General features: G+C 53.9%; 1 protein-coding gene and 1 non-coding gene across 2 annotated transcripts in view; one reads left to right on the forward strand and one right to left on the reverse strand.

Moving 5' to 3' along the window:
• Ppl (periplakin) overlaps nt 1-18,796 on the reverse strand; it is a 38,963-nt gene that overhangs the window by 10,727 nt on the left and 9,440 nt on the right. The window contains exons 2-12 of the mRNA XM_020156949.2: nt 11,880-11,979; nt 7,511-7,665; nt 6,769-6,889; nt 5,800-5,925; nt 5,672-5,713; nt 4,497-4,658; nt 4,284-4,391; nt 3,105-3,200; nt 1,324-1,446; nt 1,016-1,162; nt 433-584 (exon numbers count right to left, since the gene is read on the reverse strand). Of these exons, the coding sequence (XP_020012538.2) occupies nt 433-584; nt 1,016-1,162; nt 1,324-1,446; nt 3,105-3,200; nt 4,284-4,391; nt 4,497-4,658; nt 5,672-5,713; nt 5,800-5,925; nt 6,769-6,889; nt 7,511-7,665; nt 11,880-11,979 (1,332 nt within the window). The remainder of the gene's footprint in view (nt 1-432; nt 585-1,015; nt 1,163-1,323; nt 1,447-3,104; nt 3,201-4,283; nt 4,392-4,496; nt 4,659-5,671; nt 5,714-5,799; nt 5,926-6,768; nt 6,890-7,510; nt 7,666-11,879; nt 11,980-18,796) is intronic.
• LOC141418752 (U2 spliceosomal RNA) lies at nt 12,383-12,572 on the forward strand. The gene has a single exon (XR_012443397.1). It is a non-coding gene; the product is annotated as a U2 spliceosomal RNA (small nuclear RNA).

Here is an 18,796-nt window from a genome sequence, read left to right on the forward strand (position 1 = left end):
ACATGCTCTGAGGGAGCAGTGCACAGTAGGTGCTCAATAAGTACTTGAGTCCTGCACTGGGTACTGAAAGAGGCCCCGAAGACACTGACTTCAAGGAGCCAAGGTCGATCCCGGCAGATCATCTTAGTGGAACACAGTGTACGTGGTGGGGAAAGGAGGGGCGTGCACCAGCAGAGCCAGCAGCAAGGGGAAGATGCAGGCACATGCAAGGTCCAGAGGCACTAAGACAAAGTGCTCACTGGACCGGGCCCTTGACTGAACACCCAGTTCAGCAAGTCTGGACCAATAGCTCTGCCCCTCAAGCTTCCAAGGGGGTGCAGGTGGTGGATGTTAGGCCCCCCCAACTGAGCCAGGATGCCCAGGGCTGTGAACAGAAAGGACTGAGAAGCTGTGGGTGGGGCCAAATCCATACTGTTTCCTTTGTTCTTGTACCTGTCAGCCAGAGCCAGGGCCTCTGGGTCCGTGGGGGGGATGATGAAGCAGACAGCCGGGGCGGTGAGCTTGTTCCCAGTGCTGTCAGTGAGCTCCCAGGTGTCCCCATTGTTCTTCTGCAGGGTGTAGCTGTAGCCCCGAGAGATGAGGCCCTGTTGGATGCAAGCCAAACAGTCTGAAACGAGGGACCCATCCCAGTCCATGGCCTAGGGGCCCAGGTGCCCTCTGACCTCCTGTCCTCTAACTCTTGGGCCTGGGGAGGCTTAGCCATCTCTTGGGTTCTCTGAAGATCATTGGCCCTAGAGAGTTGGGAGGGGCCAGAACAAAAGGAACATGCATTGGTCTGCTAGCCCAGCACCTGCCTCAATTTCCCTTTGGGGAACCCCCTTTACCCATCTCTAGTCCCTATGGTCTTCACTCCTTGCCCCTCTCAGTCTCCAGACGGGCATGTGAGTAGGGCCTGGCCAGTGAGAGGCTGGCAGTTCCCGGTCACAGTGATTGGCTTATGGGGCACTTGAGTCAAAGTGGGCCAATGAAACAGGCTTCAGTGACATGGGACGCAGGGTTCCAGGCAGCAGCTCACCTGGTCACCCTCAAAGTCACAGAGCGCCTCCACGGGGATGGGTTTGAGCGGTGTCTCCCGGCGGAACTTGAGGGGCACCACCTGCTGCCCACGCCTCTGCAGTCCCCGCACTACGTCCTCATACTTGTCCAGAGCCTTCTCCTGGTCCTGCGAGGAGGGGGCGGGGCCTGGATGAGACTCACAACCTAAACCAGTGGGAGGGGTTGGGGGTGGGGCCTGGATAAGACCCCCCCCCCCCCCCCCCCGCAGCCTTGTCCAGTGGAGGGGGCTTGGGGGCGGGGCCAACGTGGTCCCATCCTGTTACTCACGTCCAGCTCCCGCAGCAGCAGCTCAATCTGGTAGCGGTCCTTGAAGTCCGGGCTGTATTTGTGGTTCAGGTCCGAGTCCACCTTGCGCAGTAGCTCCTGAGCGTCCTTTACATCTTTATGGAACTAGGAAAGACCAGGTGTCCCCATTACAGTCAGGAAGCCACTGGCACACCTGGGCGTCTGGTGGTGGCAGGTGAGCCTGTGCCTCCCACTCGCCCTGCCAGCAGGTTGGGTCCTCACTGAGCCTCAGTAGTCAGCTCCCTCCCTGGCCTGGCTCCTGAGGACTTCATGGAGGAGGGAGGGCTGGCTCCCTGCTCACCAATCCACAAGGCACCACCACCTCTACGGAATATTCAGTTTTCCTGTCTTTTACTCCTTTCCTCCCTGTGCCAGTACTCTACAGTCCTGTACCCTGGTCAATGACGGATCGGTAAACAACAGGGGTCCCACCCACTCCAGTCTGGGTAAATACCCTCTATGATGTTTGCAAAATGGTGAAGTCCCCTAATGATGCATTTCTCAGAGTGTATCCCCGTGGTAAAGCCGCACGTGGCTGTACTTTCATTTGAAGCCTTGATTTACACTGTCTCTTTCTGTAGAAAATTCTCTTGCCCATTCTTCAGTACATGGGCTCTTTCTTGTTTATCTTTGCTTTGTTTTGAGGTGGGGTTTGAACTTAGGGCTTCACATTTGCAAAGCTGGTGCTCTATCACTTGAGTCACACCTCCAGCCCATTTTGCTCTGGTTATTTTGGAGATGGAGTTTCATGAGCTATTTGCATGGGCTGGCCTTGAACCACAGTCCTCCTGATCTCAGACTCCCAAGTAGCTAGGATTACAAGCAGTACCTAGCAAGCCCATTGACTCTTGATTCATTCAATCAGCTGTTCCCTGGGGTGAACATGTGGACTAAAGGCAAGAACAGAACTGTGGCATCTCTGTGAAGATCTCGACTTTCAATCTCAAGACCCCCAAATCCCAAGAATCATCTGCAGCTCTTGCTAGAAACACACAATCCTTCCATATACAAGTGCCCGTCAACAGAGGACCGTGTAAGCACAGTAAGGTCCATCTGTATAACAAGCACTACTCAGCCACCAAAAAGAAGGAAGCATGGACACAGGGCAAGACAGATGAACCCTGAGGAAGTTAGGCTCAGCAAAAGTAGACACATGGCATGAGTCCACGGATCCTTCAAGCCCATTCTAGATAGGAACTCCTCAGAACAGGCAAATCCATAGAGACAGCAAGAGGGTCAGAGGTTACCAGGAGCTGGGGGAGGGGAGTGGCTGCTGCTGATTGAGTTTCCGTTTGGGTGATGAGAAAGTCCAAGATGTGTAGATCATAATTGTGCAGTAACTAAGTGACTAAAATGTAGCTGAGCACTGTGACGCACACCTGTAGTCTAGCCTCTGTGGAGGCTGAGGGAAGAGAATGGCTTAATCCCAGGAGTTCAGTGCCAGCCTGGTAATTTAATGAGACCGTGTTTCAAAAATAAGTGTGTGGGGGGAGTAAGATGGTGGGTTTTATGTTCTGTGTATTTCACTAAGATTAGAAGCACACACGTTCATGCTGACCTGCTGGGGCAGGCTCTCCCAGGGCCTGGAAAGTCACAAGGGCCCAGCAAGCCTGGGACCCACTGTGAATCCCATTAGCAGTGTAGGTGCCAGGGTCTAGGAAGGTGACCCGCAAGGCTCCTGGCCCTGTGTGAGCCACGGAAGTGTTGCCTGCTGTCGCACAAGGTGGCCTGGCATTGGTGGGCCTCGGGGGCCAGGCTGGTACCTGGTGGTAGTCCTCCATGTACTTCAGATGACTCTCCTCACAGATCAGCAGGTTCAGGTACTCCTTCCAGTCTGCGTGCACAGCCTCCATGTGCGCCTGTCAGGAAAAGGAGTGGCCGGTCACTGTTGGCCAGGTGCCTGGGACATGGAGGGAAGGACTGGCGCAATTCCAGGCTGGGGGCGGGGGCAGGGGAAGGACGCAGGTGGCATTCTGCCTGGGTGCAGTTCCCGTGGAGGTAGCCAGCTCCTGCTCAGGGTAGGAGGCCAGAGAGGACACGTTGAGGAGTCAAGGAGGTTTGGCATGTGCAGGCTGTGCAATGCCCAGGGGCAAAGTGGTGCTTTTAAAAAAATTTACACAAGGTGGGGCTGGGTTTGGAGGCTCACGTCTATAATCCCAGCCTCTTGGGGGGGTGGGGCAGAGATCAGGAGTATCAAAGTTTGAAGCCAGCCCAGGAAAAACAGTTCCTGTTTTGAGACCCTATCTTGAGAAAACCCATCACATAAAAGTGGCTCAAAGTGTAGGCTCTGAGTTCAAATTCCAGTACCACCAAAAAAACAAAAACAAAAATCTCATGCAGTTACTGCAGGGGGCTGTGCCCCCGTTAAGTTCCCATCTGCTTAGAAATGAACACACGTGCCCTGATTTGGAAATCAGGTAGAGAGCAGGTTGATGAATAATCTCAAGGTGAAACCACCCTGGAATTGGGGTGGCCCTAAATGCAATGACTAGTGTCCTCAGAAGAAGGGGACGCAGACACGCATAGAAAAGGCCACATGAAGACACAGGCAGAGGTAGGAGTCACGGCACTTCCCTGCAAGGAACTCAGAAGATGGTCAGTGCCACCAGAGGCTGGAACAGGGGAGGAGCAACCTTCCGGAGCCTCCAGGGAGCACGGCCCTGCCCACAACTGAGTCTCATGCCTCTGGTCCCCAGGACAGTAAGCGCCCACATTTTTCTGCTCTAAAGCCACCCAGTGTCTGGTCATTTGGTACCAATAGCCTCAGGAAACTAACATAGGTCACATATGGCCATCAGAAGAACAGGGCAGAGGACTGAGATAAGGAGGGGAGGTAGTGTCAGGCAAAGCAAGCCGGACACAGGGAACATTGAGACAGGTCACTTCAAATGGCCACAGGCAGAGGCCACTGTGAAAGAGGCATCCCCTTGGGGTGCAGGTACCTCAATGGAGTTCCTCCCCGGGTGCTCAGCAGCCAGCAGCTGGTCGCCCTCGCTGTGCAGTTTGTTGATTCTCTCTTCTTTGGCCTCCAGATTGCGGTTGATGAAATTCTGCAGCGGGGAGGGAGGATGGGAGGGGGATGGGGGTGTCATCGACCAGCCTGGCAGCCCTGCGGCCCTCCCGCCTGTCCAGCCCCCAACTGGCCCCACGCCCACCTCGTACTGGCGCCGGCGGCTGGGGAAGTCGAGGTTGCGGTCGCTCCAGTCGTACTGCATGCGGCCCCTGGCCTGCTGGTCGAGCCAGTACAGCTCGTTGGTGCAGCGTTGCATGTAGTCCTGGAGGGAGCTCAGGTGCTGCTGCCGTGCCTGGGATGCAGCCTGCGGGCAGGGGGTGGGTGGGGACAGCGCTGGGCCCCAGCCTGGACTGGTCCCCCTTTCCACCTCCTGCAGGGCTCCAGCCAGACGCCCTCGGACAAGTCACCCCACCCTCCCTCCAGACTCAGTCATTCAGCACACGTTCACTGGGCAGTGACTAGGTGTGGGGCAGGGCTCTTAGCACTGAGGACTACCCATTTGGTGCTCAATAAATGCCAGGGCACAGAGACTGGCACACAGTTGATGCTTGATAAATGTCAGGGTGCAGAGATGGCACACAGTCGGTGCTCAGTAAACCTCAGCAACAGCTTCTGCTTTCATCTTTACTGTGATCCTGTTTGGAGGAGACCGGGAGCCACTAAGGGCTGAGCAGGGAATCCTCAAAGCAACCCTGTGAGGCAGCGCCATTTTCCAGATGAGGAAACTAAGGCTCCCGAGGCTGAGCAGGCTGCTCAAGATCCCGGCACCAGTGAGCAAGGGTGGCAGCACTAACTGCTGTGTGTCTCCACCACCTCTGTTCTCAGTCTGAGGCGTGGGAAAGGTTGCAACGAGGAAATGCATGCCTGTTGCTTCTACAGTGTTAAAAGGATGCATTCGCAGCTGGGCATGGTGGAGCACACCTCTAATCCCAGCAGAGGCTGAAAGACCTTGAGTTTGAGGCCAGGCTGGGTCACATAATGGGATCTTGTCTCAAAAAAAAAAAAAAAAAAAAAAAAAAAACCCCAAAAAGCATTCTATAACAGTTCTGAGAAGGAAGACAGAAAGCTCTTCTCTGCAAAGCATGTGGTAGCTGCTTGGCATTCAGCAGGTGCTTAATAAAGAAATGGGTTTCCACAAGCCAACAAGGCACAGAGTCCCCTCTCCAGAAGGCCCGGGCACTGTCTCTTCCCACTTCACCCCTTCTGTGGTCTTAGGAATGTTTACTGTGCATCCATGTCACATTCAGAAGAGCAAGTTGTCCCCAGATCCCAAGCCTCCTGTCCCTGTGAGGGGACAGTGTCCCAGGACTGTCTCACCAGCAGCTTCTGGTACTTGGCCTGGAGCTCACTGTTCTGCTCCTGCAGGTAGAACCGAGGACTCTGGTCAGATCAGGGAACAGGGACACCTCTTCCCTGGTCCCCCGCCTCACCACCGCCTGCCTTACCTTGTCCCCATCCTTGGCCAGATGGGACCCGATGGCTTTGACCTCGTTGTGGAAGATGTTGTGTTGTTCCACCTGGCTGTCCACCAGTGGCAGGTCTGTCCCAAAGCTCTGGCCACTCAGCTTGTCCTGGGATAGGTGGGGAGATCACAGGTGGAGGAGGTGAGCCAGGCCTGACCTGCAGCCCATGGGGACAGTGCTGTCTCCCTCAGGGGACGGCCAGAGAGTGAGCGACTGTGAGCATCTGTACCACTGGTGATCCATTACTGTCACAGCAACTTGAGCCCACATAGCTACTGTGTCAATCCCACAGACGGTGAAACTGAGTCTGGGCAAAGGGAAGTCACCTGCATGGGATCACATTGCTAAGAGTGGGGGAGCAAGCCAGGTGCTGGTGGCTCACACCTGTAATCCTAGCTACTTGGGAGGCTGAGATTGATTGGGAGGATCATGGTTGGAGGCCAGCCTGGGTAAATAATTCGGGAGATCCTAGCTCTAAAATAACTAGAGTAAAATGGCTTGAAAGTTCGGCTTAAGCAGTAGAACACCTCTTTTGCAAGCATGAAGACCTAAGTTCAAACCCCAGTCCCACCAAAAATAAAAATAAAAAAAGAGTGGGGGAGCTGAGGCTCAAACTGAGGACTCTTGGCCACAGGGCCATGCTGAAGGCACAGGTGGCTGCTGCCCCCAGCCAAACAAACCAGGTGTGGGAGGGAGGCACAGCTGGTAGAGGACAGGGTCTGAATTACCGCACTTATGCTATGTGACCCCAGACTCGCTGGGTCCCTCACCTACTGTGTGTAGATACTGACTCAGCTGTGAATGGAGGGGACAGGGCCCCCCACCTGCCTGACCCTCACAGTCCAGGTTGGGACTCACTTTTCTCATTGACAAAACATCAGGGGACATGGAGCCTGTGACCCCTCCCCAGCAGCTCTCCCCTGGCTACATCCAGCCCTGCCCGGGCCCTACCAGCTTCTCCTCCACCAGTGTGGCCCAGTTGACGGGCGGGTTGACCTCCTTCACCTCCAGGCTGTAGACGTGTTTGTGCTTGGCACGGAGGTTTGTCACTCGCTCCTTCAGCTGGCGGATGCTGGGCGGGGAGAGAGGTCACCACGTGTGAGTGGGGGTCGCCAGCATGGGGGCTGTGAGAGCCAGAGAGGGGGCTGCTGGGTCCCAGCTTGACCTGGTCAGTGTCCTGGAGGACAGGGTGATGGTGGCCTTGGTTTCTAGACCATCACTGTGTCTGGCCACCCTTCCTTAGCCGTCACCATTTCCTACAGGCCTACTATGAGCCTGGACCCACAGGAGGTTCTGGAAGAAACAGGACCAATGCTCCCTGCAGCCCAGGGTCCAGCATAGGCCCAGGGTATGAGACAAAAGCAGGGGACCCCTGGTCCTGCGGGGGTGGGGTGCAGACACGGGAGGCCCCCAGGTGCTGGTTCACCCCACTAACCCAGGAGCACGAGGCCATGGGAGAGCTTGCACAAAAGCTCAGCGGTCAGACACAGCAGCAGCCAGACAAGGGATGTCAACCCCCTGAGCCTCAGTTTCCCCAGCTACAAAGGACGGCTGTCACAAGGAAAACATAAGGCAAGCTGCTGACCTGTGCCTGGCTACCAGTGACCTTCCTGGGGATCCTCAGGGCTGCTGGGCCAGGCCTGGGGTCCCCAGCCCAGTGTGGCGCCCTGGGGACCAGACGCAGGGTACCTACTCCTCAGTAATCATGTCCCCCTGTGGGTGCTTCATGTGCTTGGCAATGGCTGCGTCCGCCTCCAGCACATACAGCAGCTTCTCCGAGTCCGACGTCTTCTGCAGCACCACATCCCGGTGCTCGGACGGCCGCCCCTCCTGCAGCCGTGCCACGTCCTGCGAGGGTCACAGACAGAGGGGACAATGGTGGGGACTCAGAATGGGCCCTGCAGGAATGGGAGGGGACAAGAGGAGAGGGGCCAACAAGGGACTCTTTCAGCTCCGTCCAGCCTGTCCTTTGGTCACTCAGCAAACACGGCCCAAACCCCAACTGTGTGCTGGACACTGAACCCAGCTGTGAATGGAGGAGACAGACCCCCCCCCCCACCTGCCTGATGCTCACAGTCCAGGTTGGAAGACTGCCCACAAGGCAAGTCCATCAAAACCCCACACAGGTGACTGCAAGTTGTCACACGTCAGCGTTTGTGAATAAACTGCACTAGAGACAGAAGGAGGGACCCACTATGGGTCTGGTGATCAGGGAGGCCCCTGAGAGGCACTGACACGGACTAAGGATGAAGGACAGAAAGAAAGCAGGTCCTAGGCAGAGGGAACAGCCTGTGCAAAGGTCCTGAGGCAGGAGAGAGCAAGCCATGGTGACAGCATGTCAAGAAGTCACTTGGCTGGAGGCAGGAGTGGCAGGTCAGGGGCCAGAGTACACAGGACCTGAGGACCCAGTGCACAGAATGGCTCTGAGGAGGGAGGCAGTAGCAGGAGGACCTTGGGTTTAAGGCCATCCCCAACAAAGGCAGCAAGATCCTACCTCAAAAACAAAATAGAAAAAAAAAAAAAAGGCCAGGGGTGTAGCTCAGTGGCACAGTGCCCACTTATCATGCACCAGGCCCTGGTTCCATCCCCAGTGCCTAAAAAGTAAAATAGTACAGTGGGGGGGATACTTATCAGAGGGGGGAGTGTGAACGAAGGAGATGGAGGTGAGGGAACATGGTGGATGGACTTCACGTTCTCACATGAAATAGAACAAAGACACCTCTTGTGATTGCTCTACGTGGGCTGGGGAGGGGGTAGAGGAGGAGCCTAATCGGAACTGGCACTATGAATCACCACTGTATAACGAATATATCCTAATAAAAAATAATAAAATAAAATCAATAAAACAAAGATTTAGAAAGAAAGAAAGAAATGGCAAAAGAAAGAAAGAAACTGGACACTGGTAGCTCACGCCTGTAATCCTAGCTACTCTGGAGGCAGAGATCAGGAGGATCAAGGTTCAAAGCCAGCTGGGCAAATACTTCGTGAGACCCTATCTTGAAAAACCCTTCACAGAAGTAGGACTGGTGGAGTGGCTCAAGGTGAAGGCCCTAAGTTCTAACCCTAGCATTGCAAAAAAAATGAAAAATAAGCCTGGTACAGAACAGAATAAAGACTCAGCTTCGCCTTGGAGGAAGAAAAAGCATGGCGCCTTGGCCTAGCTGCCTGGGGAGACAGAGCAGGGGGCCCGGCTTCCCCAGGGACGGCACACGGCCCTCTGCCCGGCACGGGTGACACTTCTTGTCACCAGCTGGCCTGACTCCGGCAGCCACAGGATCTAAGACTAACTCTGCAAGGTGGAGGGTGGGGTCCATTCGCCATTGCCATCCACACAGGCAGGTCAGGACACAGGTGAGTGAGCAGGACACCCGGCTGAGACACCACCGAGACCAGCCAGGGACACTGCGGACACCGAGGGCTCAAAGGCAGCAAACTGATGGATGGTGAGCAAGACCAGCAGAGGGTCACCTCTGAGGGACACCAGTTGGGATGCTCACCGGGACCTTTCTGGAAAATGCTCTCTGTGCACATGCCTGGGTAAATGCAGATATGGACAGTTCTGTGTGCTTTCTTTTTTTGGCAGGACCAGGGATTGAACCCAGGGCCTCCTCCATACTAGGCAAGCACTCTACTACTCGAGCCACGCCCCTTTTGTTTGTATTTTGTTTTCGAGACAGGGTCTCCATAACTGTGCCCACCTCGAACTCATGACCTTCCTTCCTCTGCCTCCTGAGTTTCTGGGGCTACAGGTGTGCATTACCGGGCCTGGAGGTTCTGAGCACTTAATTTGAGTTACACCTCAATAACCGTGAGTTATTGAGTTACACCTCAATAGCCTAGGGACTGACACGGCTAGCGAGCTGCACACTCATGGACGAACAGGTAAGTGAAGGAGCCAGTACAGCAGGTGGCACTCATAGTCTGAGTGAGGGAGACACAAGCTCTTCTGCAGGCGTAAACATCTGGGCAGATGTGGAGGGCCACCTGTGGTTTAAAAGAAACATCCACAGTTGTGACGCACACAGAGATTAGTGGTCCCAGGGTGGGGAGAGAATTAGAAGCAACTGCTCTGGGGTGAGTGGCATGCCCCGGGAACGGGGCAGCGTCAGCACTGTGAATATGCTAAATGCTACCAAGCTGTGCCCTTTAAGTGGTTAAGTTTACGTGACCGGCTTCTCACCGATAAAAAATGGGAAATTGAGGGCTGGGTGCCATGGTTCATGCCTGTAATCTCAGCATGGGAGAATCTCACTTGCCAGTGTAATCTCGCTAGGAGGCAGAAATCAGAAGGATCCCAGTTTGAGGCCAGTCCAGGGAGGAGAAATGTTAGCAAGACTCCATCTCAACAAACAAGTCAGACACACCAGATGTGTGCCTGTAATCCCGGCTACTTGGGAGGCACAGGTAGGAGGATTGTGGTCTAGGTTGACCCCAGTCAAAAACATGAGATCCTCAACAACAACAAAAAAATACCAAAGAATAAAGGGTCGGGAGTGTGGTTTAAGAGGCAGCGCATCTGTCTAGCAAGCGCGAGGCCCCAAGTTCAAAGGAAACTCAGAATGAAATTAATTTATAATGGTTTCATTTGGATGGTGTGGACCACACAGCCTTCAAAGTATGGCTTCTTTTCTTCAAGTTTGTTGAGTGAAAAAGCAATTCAGGACTAGGAATGTGTTTCAGTGGCCTGAGAGAGAGAAAGAGAGAGAGACAGAGAGAGAGAGAGAGAGAGAGAGACAGAGAGAGAGAGAGAGAAAGAGAGAGAGACAGAGAGTGAGAGAGACCCGTGGTTCAACACCATCTCCCAAATACATCTTGTTACGTTGGGTCCCTACTTCAGGCAAATGTGACAAGAGTGCCAGAGCCTGGTCACACTCCTCGCGCTCACCCGCACACGAGTGACGCCAGGTCACCATTGCTGACACCTGCGGGTGAAACTGTGCGGGATTTTAACTGACTTCATGAGATTAGTTTATTCACTGTGAAACATTTATAGCCAGCACGTGTTGATCTCCTGCACACCTGGGCCATCAGAAATGGCCACAACTGAGCCTGGCCAACCATGACCTCCCCACCCTCAGCTCCCCATTCCTCCAGGCTGGTCTCTGTCACCCAGGGGACATACAGAGTGCCCAGTTACATTTCAATTCAGATAATCAACAAAGAATTTTGTGAGCACCCGGGAGGCTGAGGCAGGAGGATCGTGAGTTTGAGGCCAGCCTGGGCTACACAGCCAGACCTTGTCTTTAAAAACAACAAAAACGTTTTGTAGCATAAGTATATTCCAAATAGGACGTGATCACTTGTGTTCTGAAATTCCAAGGGAACTGGGCATGGTTTCCTTTGCTCAGTCTGCCAGCTGCTTCTGGGACCAGCTCTGTCAGTGACAGGCCACTCGGACTCCATCAGCACCTCAGTTGCTCTGCCTACAAAATGGGCAGCAGCCAGGCCACAGAGGCTCAGACAAGGCAACCCAGCAGCTCCCGTGTGGCATGAGGCAGAGAGACGTGGGCCGCTCAGGCTTTGGAGAACCTGTGACTCAGAAGGGGAGACTGAGGCACAGAGGAGGAAACTGCTGCTCGGACCTGTGTCCTGAGTCCCAGCAGCTGGGGTGAGTGTCTGGAACGGTTTTGGTGGCCACATGCAGGCCTGCACTGCACCCATGGGGTCTCATGGACTTGCCATAGCACCCTGGCCAGCAGGGATGAGCACTCCCTTTTAGAGGGACCCCCATGTGTGGGGTGACCACACAGTGAGGGGAAGGCTGGGGTCCTACCCCAGGGCTGGCTCCTGAGGCAGCCTCTCCTCCACCCCAGAGAAGCCTCATCGGGGCCCAGGAGGTGGCAGGAACACAGGTCCCAGGAAGGACTGGGACTGACAACCACAGATGGACAGAGATTGCTGTGCCCATTGGTGATGATGCGAGTGCACAGAAGGGCTGCCTAAGCCCAGTGTGTTGACATCGTTGACATCGGCAGGGGCTGGGCTGCCCTGCAGGATGCTTGCAGGCCTGTGTGTTCCCCTCAGTGACCCCAGGGGCCGCCCGGTGGGGGAGGGGCACTCACGCTCTGCATCTTGGCCTCGGTGTCCAGGATGTTCTTCTCCACCTGGTCCGCATTTTTCTGCAGCTGCTCGATCAGCTCTGAGAGCTGCTTGTTGGAGATGCTGCGGGAAAAGGCAGGGAAGGTGGGTCCAGGCCGTGTCCCTGGTGCCATCGTCCCCATTGTCTCCACCCCTGTGCTCTGAGCCACCCACAGGGCAGTGGCAACCACAGCCACAGAGACAGCTTGGCACCGGAGCCGTTTGGCCCTTTGAGCCAAGGCTTCCACTCTACCACGCTGGCCAAGCAGGACAGGTTGGCTTTGCTCTGAGATGGGTCTTGCTATGTGGTCCAGGCTGGCCTCGAACTCCTGGGCTCAGGAGATCCTCCCAGCTCGGTGGAATACCTCACTCAGCCCTGAGTGCTGGGATTACAGGCAGGAGCCGCCATGCTGGGTGCAATGCATTTTTTTAAATTGAGCTATAACTCACACACTATAAAATTTATCTACTTCAAATATACATTCGGATCGCTTCCCGGCCTTTTGGCTAAGATCAAGTGTAGTATCTGTTCTTATCAATTTAATATCTGACACGTCCTCTATTCGAGGACAATATAGTAAATGGAATTTTGGAACAGGGAGATGGAATAGGAGCTTGCTCTGTCACTCCACACATCAACCTGGTATTGCAGTACTTCCAGGAACAGTGCAAAAAAAAAAAAATTGCATTCAGGGGTGGTGGGCGTGGCTCGAGTGGTAGGACACCTGCCTAGCAAGTGCAAGGCCCTGAGTTCAAACCCCAGCACTGCCAATATATATATTCACACATGCTCGATGGCTTTTAGTATGTTGAAAGTTTTACAACCATCATTTCAAAGCATTTGCTATTATTTCTCTTCTTCTTTTTTATTTTTAAGACAGGGTCACTATGTAACCCAGGCTGGCCTAGAAACTTGGGATCCTCCTGCCTCTACCTCCTGAATACTGGGGTTACAAGTGTGTGCCACCATGCCTGGCTCCCGATTTCAGAACATTCTTATCACCCCAAAAACCTCATCTCCACCTGGTGCTGCAATCCCAGCTACTTGGAAGGTGGAGGTAGTAGGATTGCAGGTTGAGGCCAGCCTGAGCAAAAAGGTGACAAGACCCTATCTCAAAGCACAAGCTGAAAGGGTGGGGTCATGGCTCATGTGGGAGAGCACCTGCCTCTCAAGTGTGAGGCCCTGAGTTCAAATCCTGGTACCGCCAAAAAACTATCCCAAGAGAACAAGATGGGCATGGTGGCTTATGCCTGTAATACCAGTTACAAGGGAAGCATAAGTAGGCAGAACACAGTCTACACTGCCCCTGGGCAAAAATGTGAGACCCTATCTGAAAAATAAAGCAAAAAAAAAGGCTGGGGGCATGGTTCAAGTGGTAGAGTAACTGCCTCCCTCGCCAGCTCAAGGCCCTGTGTTCAAACCCCAGCATCACCACTAGCAATCACTCCTCATCCCCTTCTCCTTCTGCCAGCCCCTAGCAATGGCAACTGATCTACTTTGTGTCTCTATGGCTTTTCCTGCACCGGACATTTTATATAAACGGAATCGCACAATATGTGGTCCTCCGTGTCTGCAAGGCTCACCCCTGTCATGGCATCTGTAGGAAATGTATTCCTTTTCGTGGCTTAATGTCCCATCATGTGGGTGGGTTCTGAGGGATGAAGAGGAGTTTGAGGTCCTACTCCAAAGGCTCAGATGAGGAGTGACCAGGAGAGGCAGGTCCTGGGTGTGTCCCTTGGGGTGGGCCAGGAAGGTCTCTAAACCCCCAGGATAGAGGGACCCACCAAGTACAGCAGGAGAAACAGGTTATGGCACTAGTCCCTGCTCCTGAGCCAGGCCCAGGAAGTGCCTGCTGCTGCTGTTGACTTTCGGGGTTCTCCTAGGAACCTGGATGCCCACCAATGATGGAGCACCAGCACTACAGGAACTGTAGAGGGTACAAGCGAGGTCAGAAACGGCAGCCACAAACAAGCTTAGTGCTTCTGTCCTGATCCCCCAGTGGCCTTCCCTGTGCCAGGCCTGGACACACAGATGGAGGCTCAGAGGAAACAAGATACGGCTGCCTCCGCAGAGTCAACTGAGGCAGCTTCTCACGTTGTGTGGGTGCTGTCCGGGGGTCCCTGTTTGCCTGCTGTGCTTGGTTTTCTTAAAAAGCCAGTTAAATGCAAATTAAAACCATGCTAAGATTCCACCTCACCCCTGTTAGAATAGCCATCATCAGCAACACCACCAACAACAGGTGTTGGCGAGGATGCGGGGAAAAAGGAACCCTCTTACACTGTTGGTGGGAATGTAGACTAGTACAACCACTCTGGAAAAAAATTTGGAGGCTACTTAAAAAGCTGGACATCGATCTCCCATTTGATCCAGCAATACCACTCTTGGGGATACACCCAAAAGACTGTTACTCCAGAGGCACCTGCACATCCATGTTTATTGCGGCACTATTCACAATAGCCAAGTTATGGAAACAGCCAAGATGCCCCACCACTGACGAATGGATTAAGAAAATGTGGTATCTATACACAATGGAATTTTATGCAGCCATGAAGAAGAACGAAATGTTATCATTCGCTGGTAAATGGATGGAATTGGAGAACATCATTCTGAGTGAGGTTAGCCTGGCCCAAAAGACCAAAAATCGTATGTTCTCCCTCATATGTGGACATTGGATCAAGGGCAAACACAACAAGGGGATACTATGAGCACATGATAAAGGCGAGAGCACACAAGGGAGGGGTGAGGATAGGTAAGACACCTAAAAAACTAGCTAGCATTTGTTGCCCTTAACACAGAGAAACTAAAGCAGATACCTTAAAAGCAACTGAGGCCAATAGGAGAAGGGGACCAGGAACTAGAGAAAAGGTTAGATCAAAAAGAATTAACCTAGAAGGTAACACACATGCACAGGAAATCAATGTGAGTCAACTCCCTGTATAGCTATCCTTATCTCAACCAGCAGAAACCCTTGTTCCTTCCTATTATTGCTTATACTCTCTCTACAACAAAATTAGAGATAAGGGCAAAATAATTTCTGCTGGGTATCGAGGGGGTGGGGAGGAGAGGGAGAGGGTGGGGTGGGTGGTAAGGGAGGGGTGGGGGCAGGGAGGAGAAATGACCCCAAGCATTGTATGCACATATAAATAAAAAAAAAAGCCAGTAAATACAGGCATAGTGGCTTATGCCTATAATCCCAGCCTCTCAGGAGGATCTCAGTGTGAGGCCAGCACACATGTAGGTGTGCAGGCACAGGGATGGTGGTACACACCTGTGGTTCCAGCTGTGTGGGAGACAGAGGTAGGAGGAACTTGGTCCAAGGCCTACCCCTGGTGGAGGTGGGGGGAATAGAGACCCTATCTGAAAAATGACTATAGTGAAAAGGGCTGGAGATGTGGCTCAAGTGGAAGAGCACCTGCTTAGCATGTGACAGGCCCCAAGTTCAAAACTCATTACTGAAAAAAAAAAAGGTCAAGTTTCACACCCCACCAGGGATTGACAACTGCTGTCTCCCCATGGAGGGGCTCCTGATACTGGTGACCCTCCCCGTAGATGACATCACATCACTTCTGAGGCTCCTTCGCAGGGACACATAACCTACAAACAGCAGCATCAAGGTCACAGAGCAAGAAGGTCACAGAGCAAGGAGGTCACGGAAGGCAAGAGGAGGCAGAGGACCAGCCACAGACAAGAGGTAATGGAGACCTGGGAAGAAGTGCCACTCAGGATGGGGAGAAGATCTGGAGGAACCAGGAAAAAGCTTATGGTGCAGTGGGTGAGGGTCCTTCTGCGTTTCTGCAGCTTCCAGCAAGCTCCAGGAGGAGCTGGGTGCTGGGTGCATTCAGAGGCCCAGGGTCTGGACCAGGGAGGTGGTGCTGAGGCTGACAGAGGACCCAGCCCTAGCCCAGACCCTAGGATGGAAGGCAGCAGGGTCTGTTGGGAACCCAGCACTCCAAGGGCCTCAGAAATGGCCCCGGCCCCTCATCTCAAGCTGGGGGCCAGGATACTTGCAGGGCGGGTCCTGCAAACCCAGCAGGGATCTCGCCCCAAAGGCTGAGGCTGCTTCTCTGAAGAACCAGCCCTTGCTCTCTTCCCCTGTGGCAAGGAGGGGAAACGAGGCCTGGGCTGGCCAGGAGGCTGCCTGGCACCTCCTTGGGGGCCTGGGGCTGGGTCTGAGGACACAAGGCCCAGACAAGAACCTCCTGGGCACAGGAGTGTAACAGATGCCTCTTTGTGTCCCTCGGCTGTATCTGGAGCAGAGCAACAGCGCAGGGAGGGCTTAGGAGCTGCAAAAGGCATCGGGTTGCTTGCTCTGCCACTGGCTATGAGAGGCACACTGTCCACAGCCTGACCTGCTTTTGGGGTAGGGAACCAGCAGCTGTAAGAGGCCAGCTGCACAGTGGAGAGCTGAGATTCGAACCCTGTGCTGTGTGATGCCCAGGTATGGCCAGGACGGCTCAAGTCACAGCAGAGGGCCAGCAAGGATGCTGGGTAGAGAAGCAGAGACAGAGGCTCATCCATATGCCAACATTCTGCATGGCAAAGAATGGGATACAGGTGTCTTGAGGGACCCTCCCTCCCAACCCTGTGGGGGCTCCTTTTCTGGTGTCATTTTGTCAGTGCCACTTGCCTTGTTCTACAGCTAGAGGGACGGCAAAGCCCATGGTTAGGCACCCAGACCACAGCCAGACAGTCTGGGTTCCAATCCTGGCTCTGTTCTTACTTAGCCTGTCTGAGCCTCAGTTTCCTCATCTATAACACAGGAGTCATCACAGTCCACATGCCCTAAAGCTGGGTTGGGGGTCACTGAGAAATCAGGTGTAGATGGCAAGGAAGAGCTGGACATGGTGCATGCCCACAGTCTCAGCTACTCATCTGGGGGGGACCAGGGTAGGCAGCAGAATTTCAAGTTCAAGGTCAGCCTGGGCAAGGTCATCCAGACCCTGACTCAAAAACAAAATGCAAATAAAAGGGCTGGGGCATAGCTCAAGGGGTCGAGTTTGCCCAGCAAACTCAAGGACATGGGTACAATCCCTAGTACTGAAAAAAGGAAGGAAGGAAGGCAGGGAGGAAGAGAAGCTCGGGAGGGGCCAGCTCTCTGTCTCCACCTGGGCTCCCTGTGTAGGACCGGGGCTTCTTGCAAGGAATGGAGAAAAGCTGGCAGACTAGGCCTGAAGTTGGGAGTCACTGGAACTGAAATAGCCTGCACCGCTCACACTGGCCCTGGCCACATTCCACCGTCATGGGTCTCACTGTGCACAGCAGAGGGGAGCTCACACGTCACTTCGACGTTCCCAAACGCCCGCACAGAGGCTGGGTGCATGCACAGGTCAGGGGCACCAGGAGTGCGAGGGACACCTGGCTTCACGCAGCCCCCTTTGGCTACCTAAACTTTGGGCTGAGGATCTGGGTCAGTCACTGGGGGACACCAAGGGTACAGGGAGTTTCTTTCCACAGCTCTGTCTGCAGGATAGACAGTGCCAAGGGGAGGTGGGAGGACTCGGTCAGTGCCTGAGAACCACCCAGACCCTGCATTCTCTCCATCTGTCCACTGCTCTCACCTGGACCAGCACAGCAGCCACCCACTCTCCATATATCCTGAGAGCATTTGAGGACAGCTGTGTTTTAGTCCAGACGACAGCATGACCGGTTGCACCACAGAAAGATCTGAGAGTTGGGGAGACCTGCTGTCCAGCCTCCTGTCCCCCAGGAGAGACCTGAACCAACAAGGGCCCATGAACGGCCCGCCCTCCAGCTGCCCACAGAAATCCCTGTCTAAGAGCCAGGGGGCATGGCTCAAGTGGTAGAGCTTCCACCTAGCAAGCGTGAGGCCCTGAGTTCAAATCCCCATGCCATCCAAAAAAAAAAAAAGGAATCTCTGTCCAAGTCCTGCCACGTCCACTGGCCATTTTCCTCTCTACCTGCCTGCATAGGGGAAACTGAGGCAGCTTCGCACAGGAGAGAGAGCACAGAGTGATGTTGTCCTGATCCAGGCTGGGCTCAGCAGATTCGTTAGACTGTGCCTCAGTTTCTTCGTCTGTGAGATGTGGATAAGGCTGCACCCCACCACAGAGGGTTGAGACGGTTCATGGCACTGACCCTTGTACAGCTTGTGGGTGTGGTCACTGGTTGTCACTAGAGCACAGGGGCTCTGTCTACTGCTCCCTGTCACATCCTCAGAGTCGGTCAAAGGAGCTGCCACTGGCTGTCAGAGAGACACACAGCAGCCTCCCACCTGTCTCAGCCTCAATCTTCCCTTCCACAAATGGGCTTATCATGTCTGCTCCCCGAGTAACACACAGAAGGCCACATTTGGCAGGTGGGAACTGTCCCCAAGGTGGAGCTTGGATACTATGTCACTTTGAGTGCAAGATCACCACTGTCGAGAGAAATACAACGCTGGCTGCATTTGTCATTTAAATTTTCCTGTAGCCACATGAAAACAAGTAAGAAGAAACAGGTGAACTTATTTTTAGATCTTACCTAACTTCGTATATCCCAAACAGGGATTTGACAGGTACCCCATGGAACATCGCTGAGCCATTTTACGCTATGTTTCCTACTAAGTCTTCAGAGCCTGGCACTCAGGGGTTTGGGGGCACATCTTGGTTTGGCCTGTGAAAATCTCACGAGTATGGGTTACCAGACAGCACGGCGTGACTCTGGGCGACTCTGTGGCCTTTGTGCCACTTGTTCTAGGCCCCAGGGACTGTAGCTTGTTCATTCCACTAAAATGAAAGTCATCAGAGCTCAGAGCACCTGTCTGTGTCGCTCAGGGCCTGGCACCTAGGATGCTTAATAAGTCTGGCTGCTTGCACCCTGCCACCCCTGCTGGCCAGGTACCTGCCTCTGGCTCCACGGCTGCCTGACTCCAGAACAATCTGGGGCTCCAGCTGTGCAGTG

This window comes from Castor canadensis, chromosome 17, assembly GCF_047511655.1.
Source record: "Castor canadensis chromosome 17, mCasCan1.hap1v2, whole genome shotgun sequence".
Taxonomy (NCBI): Eukaryota; Metazoa; Chordata; class Mammalia; order Rodentia; family Castoridae; genus Castor; species Castor canadensis.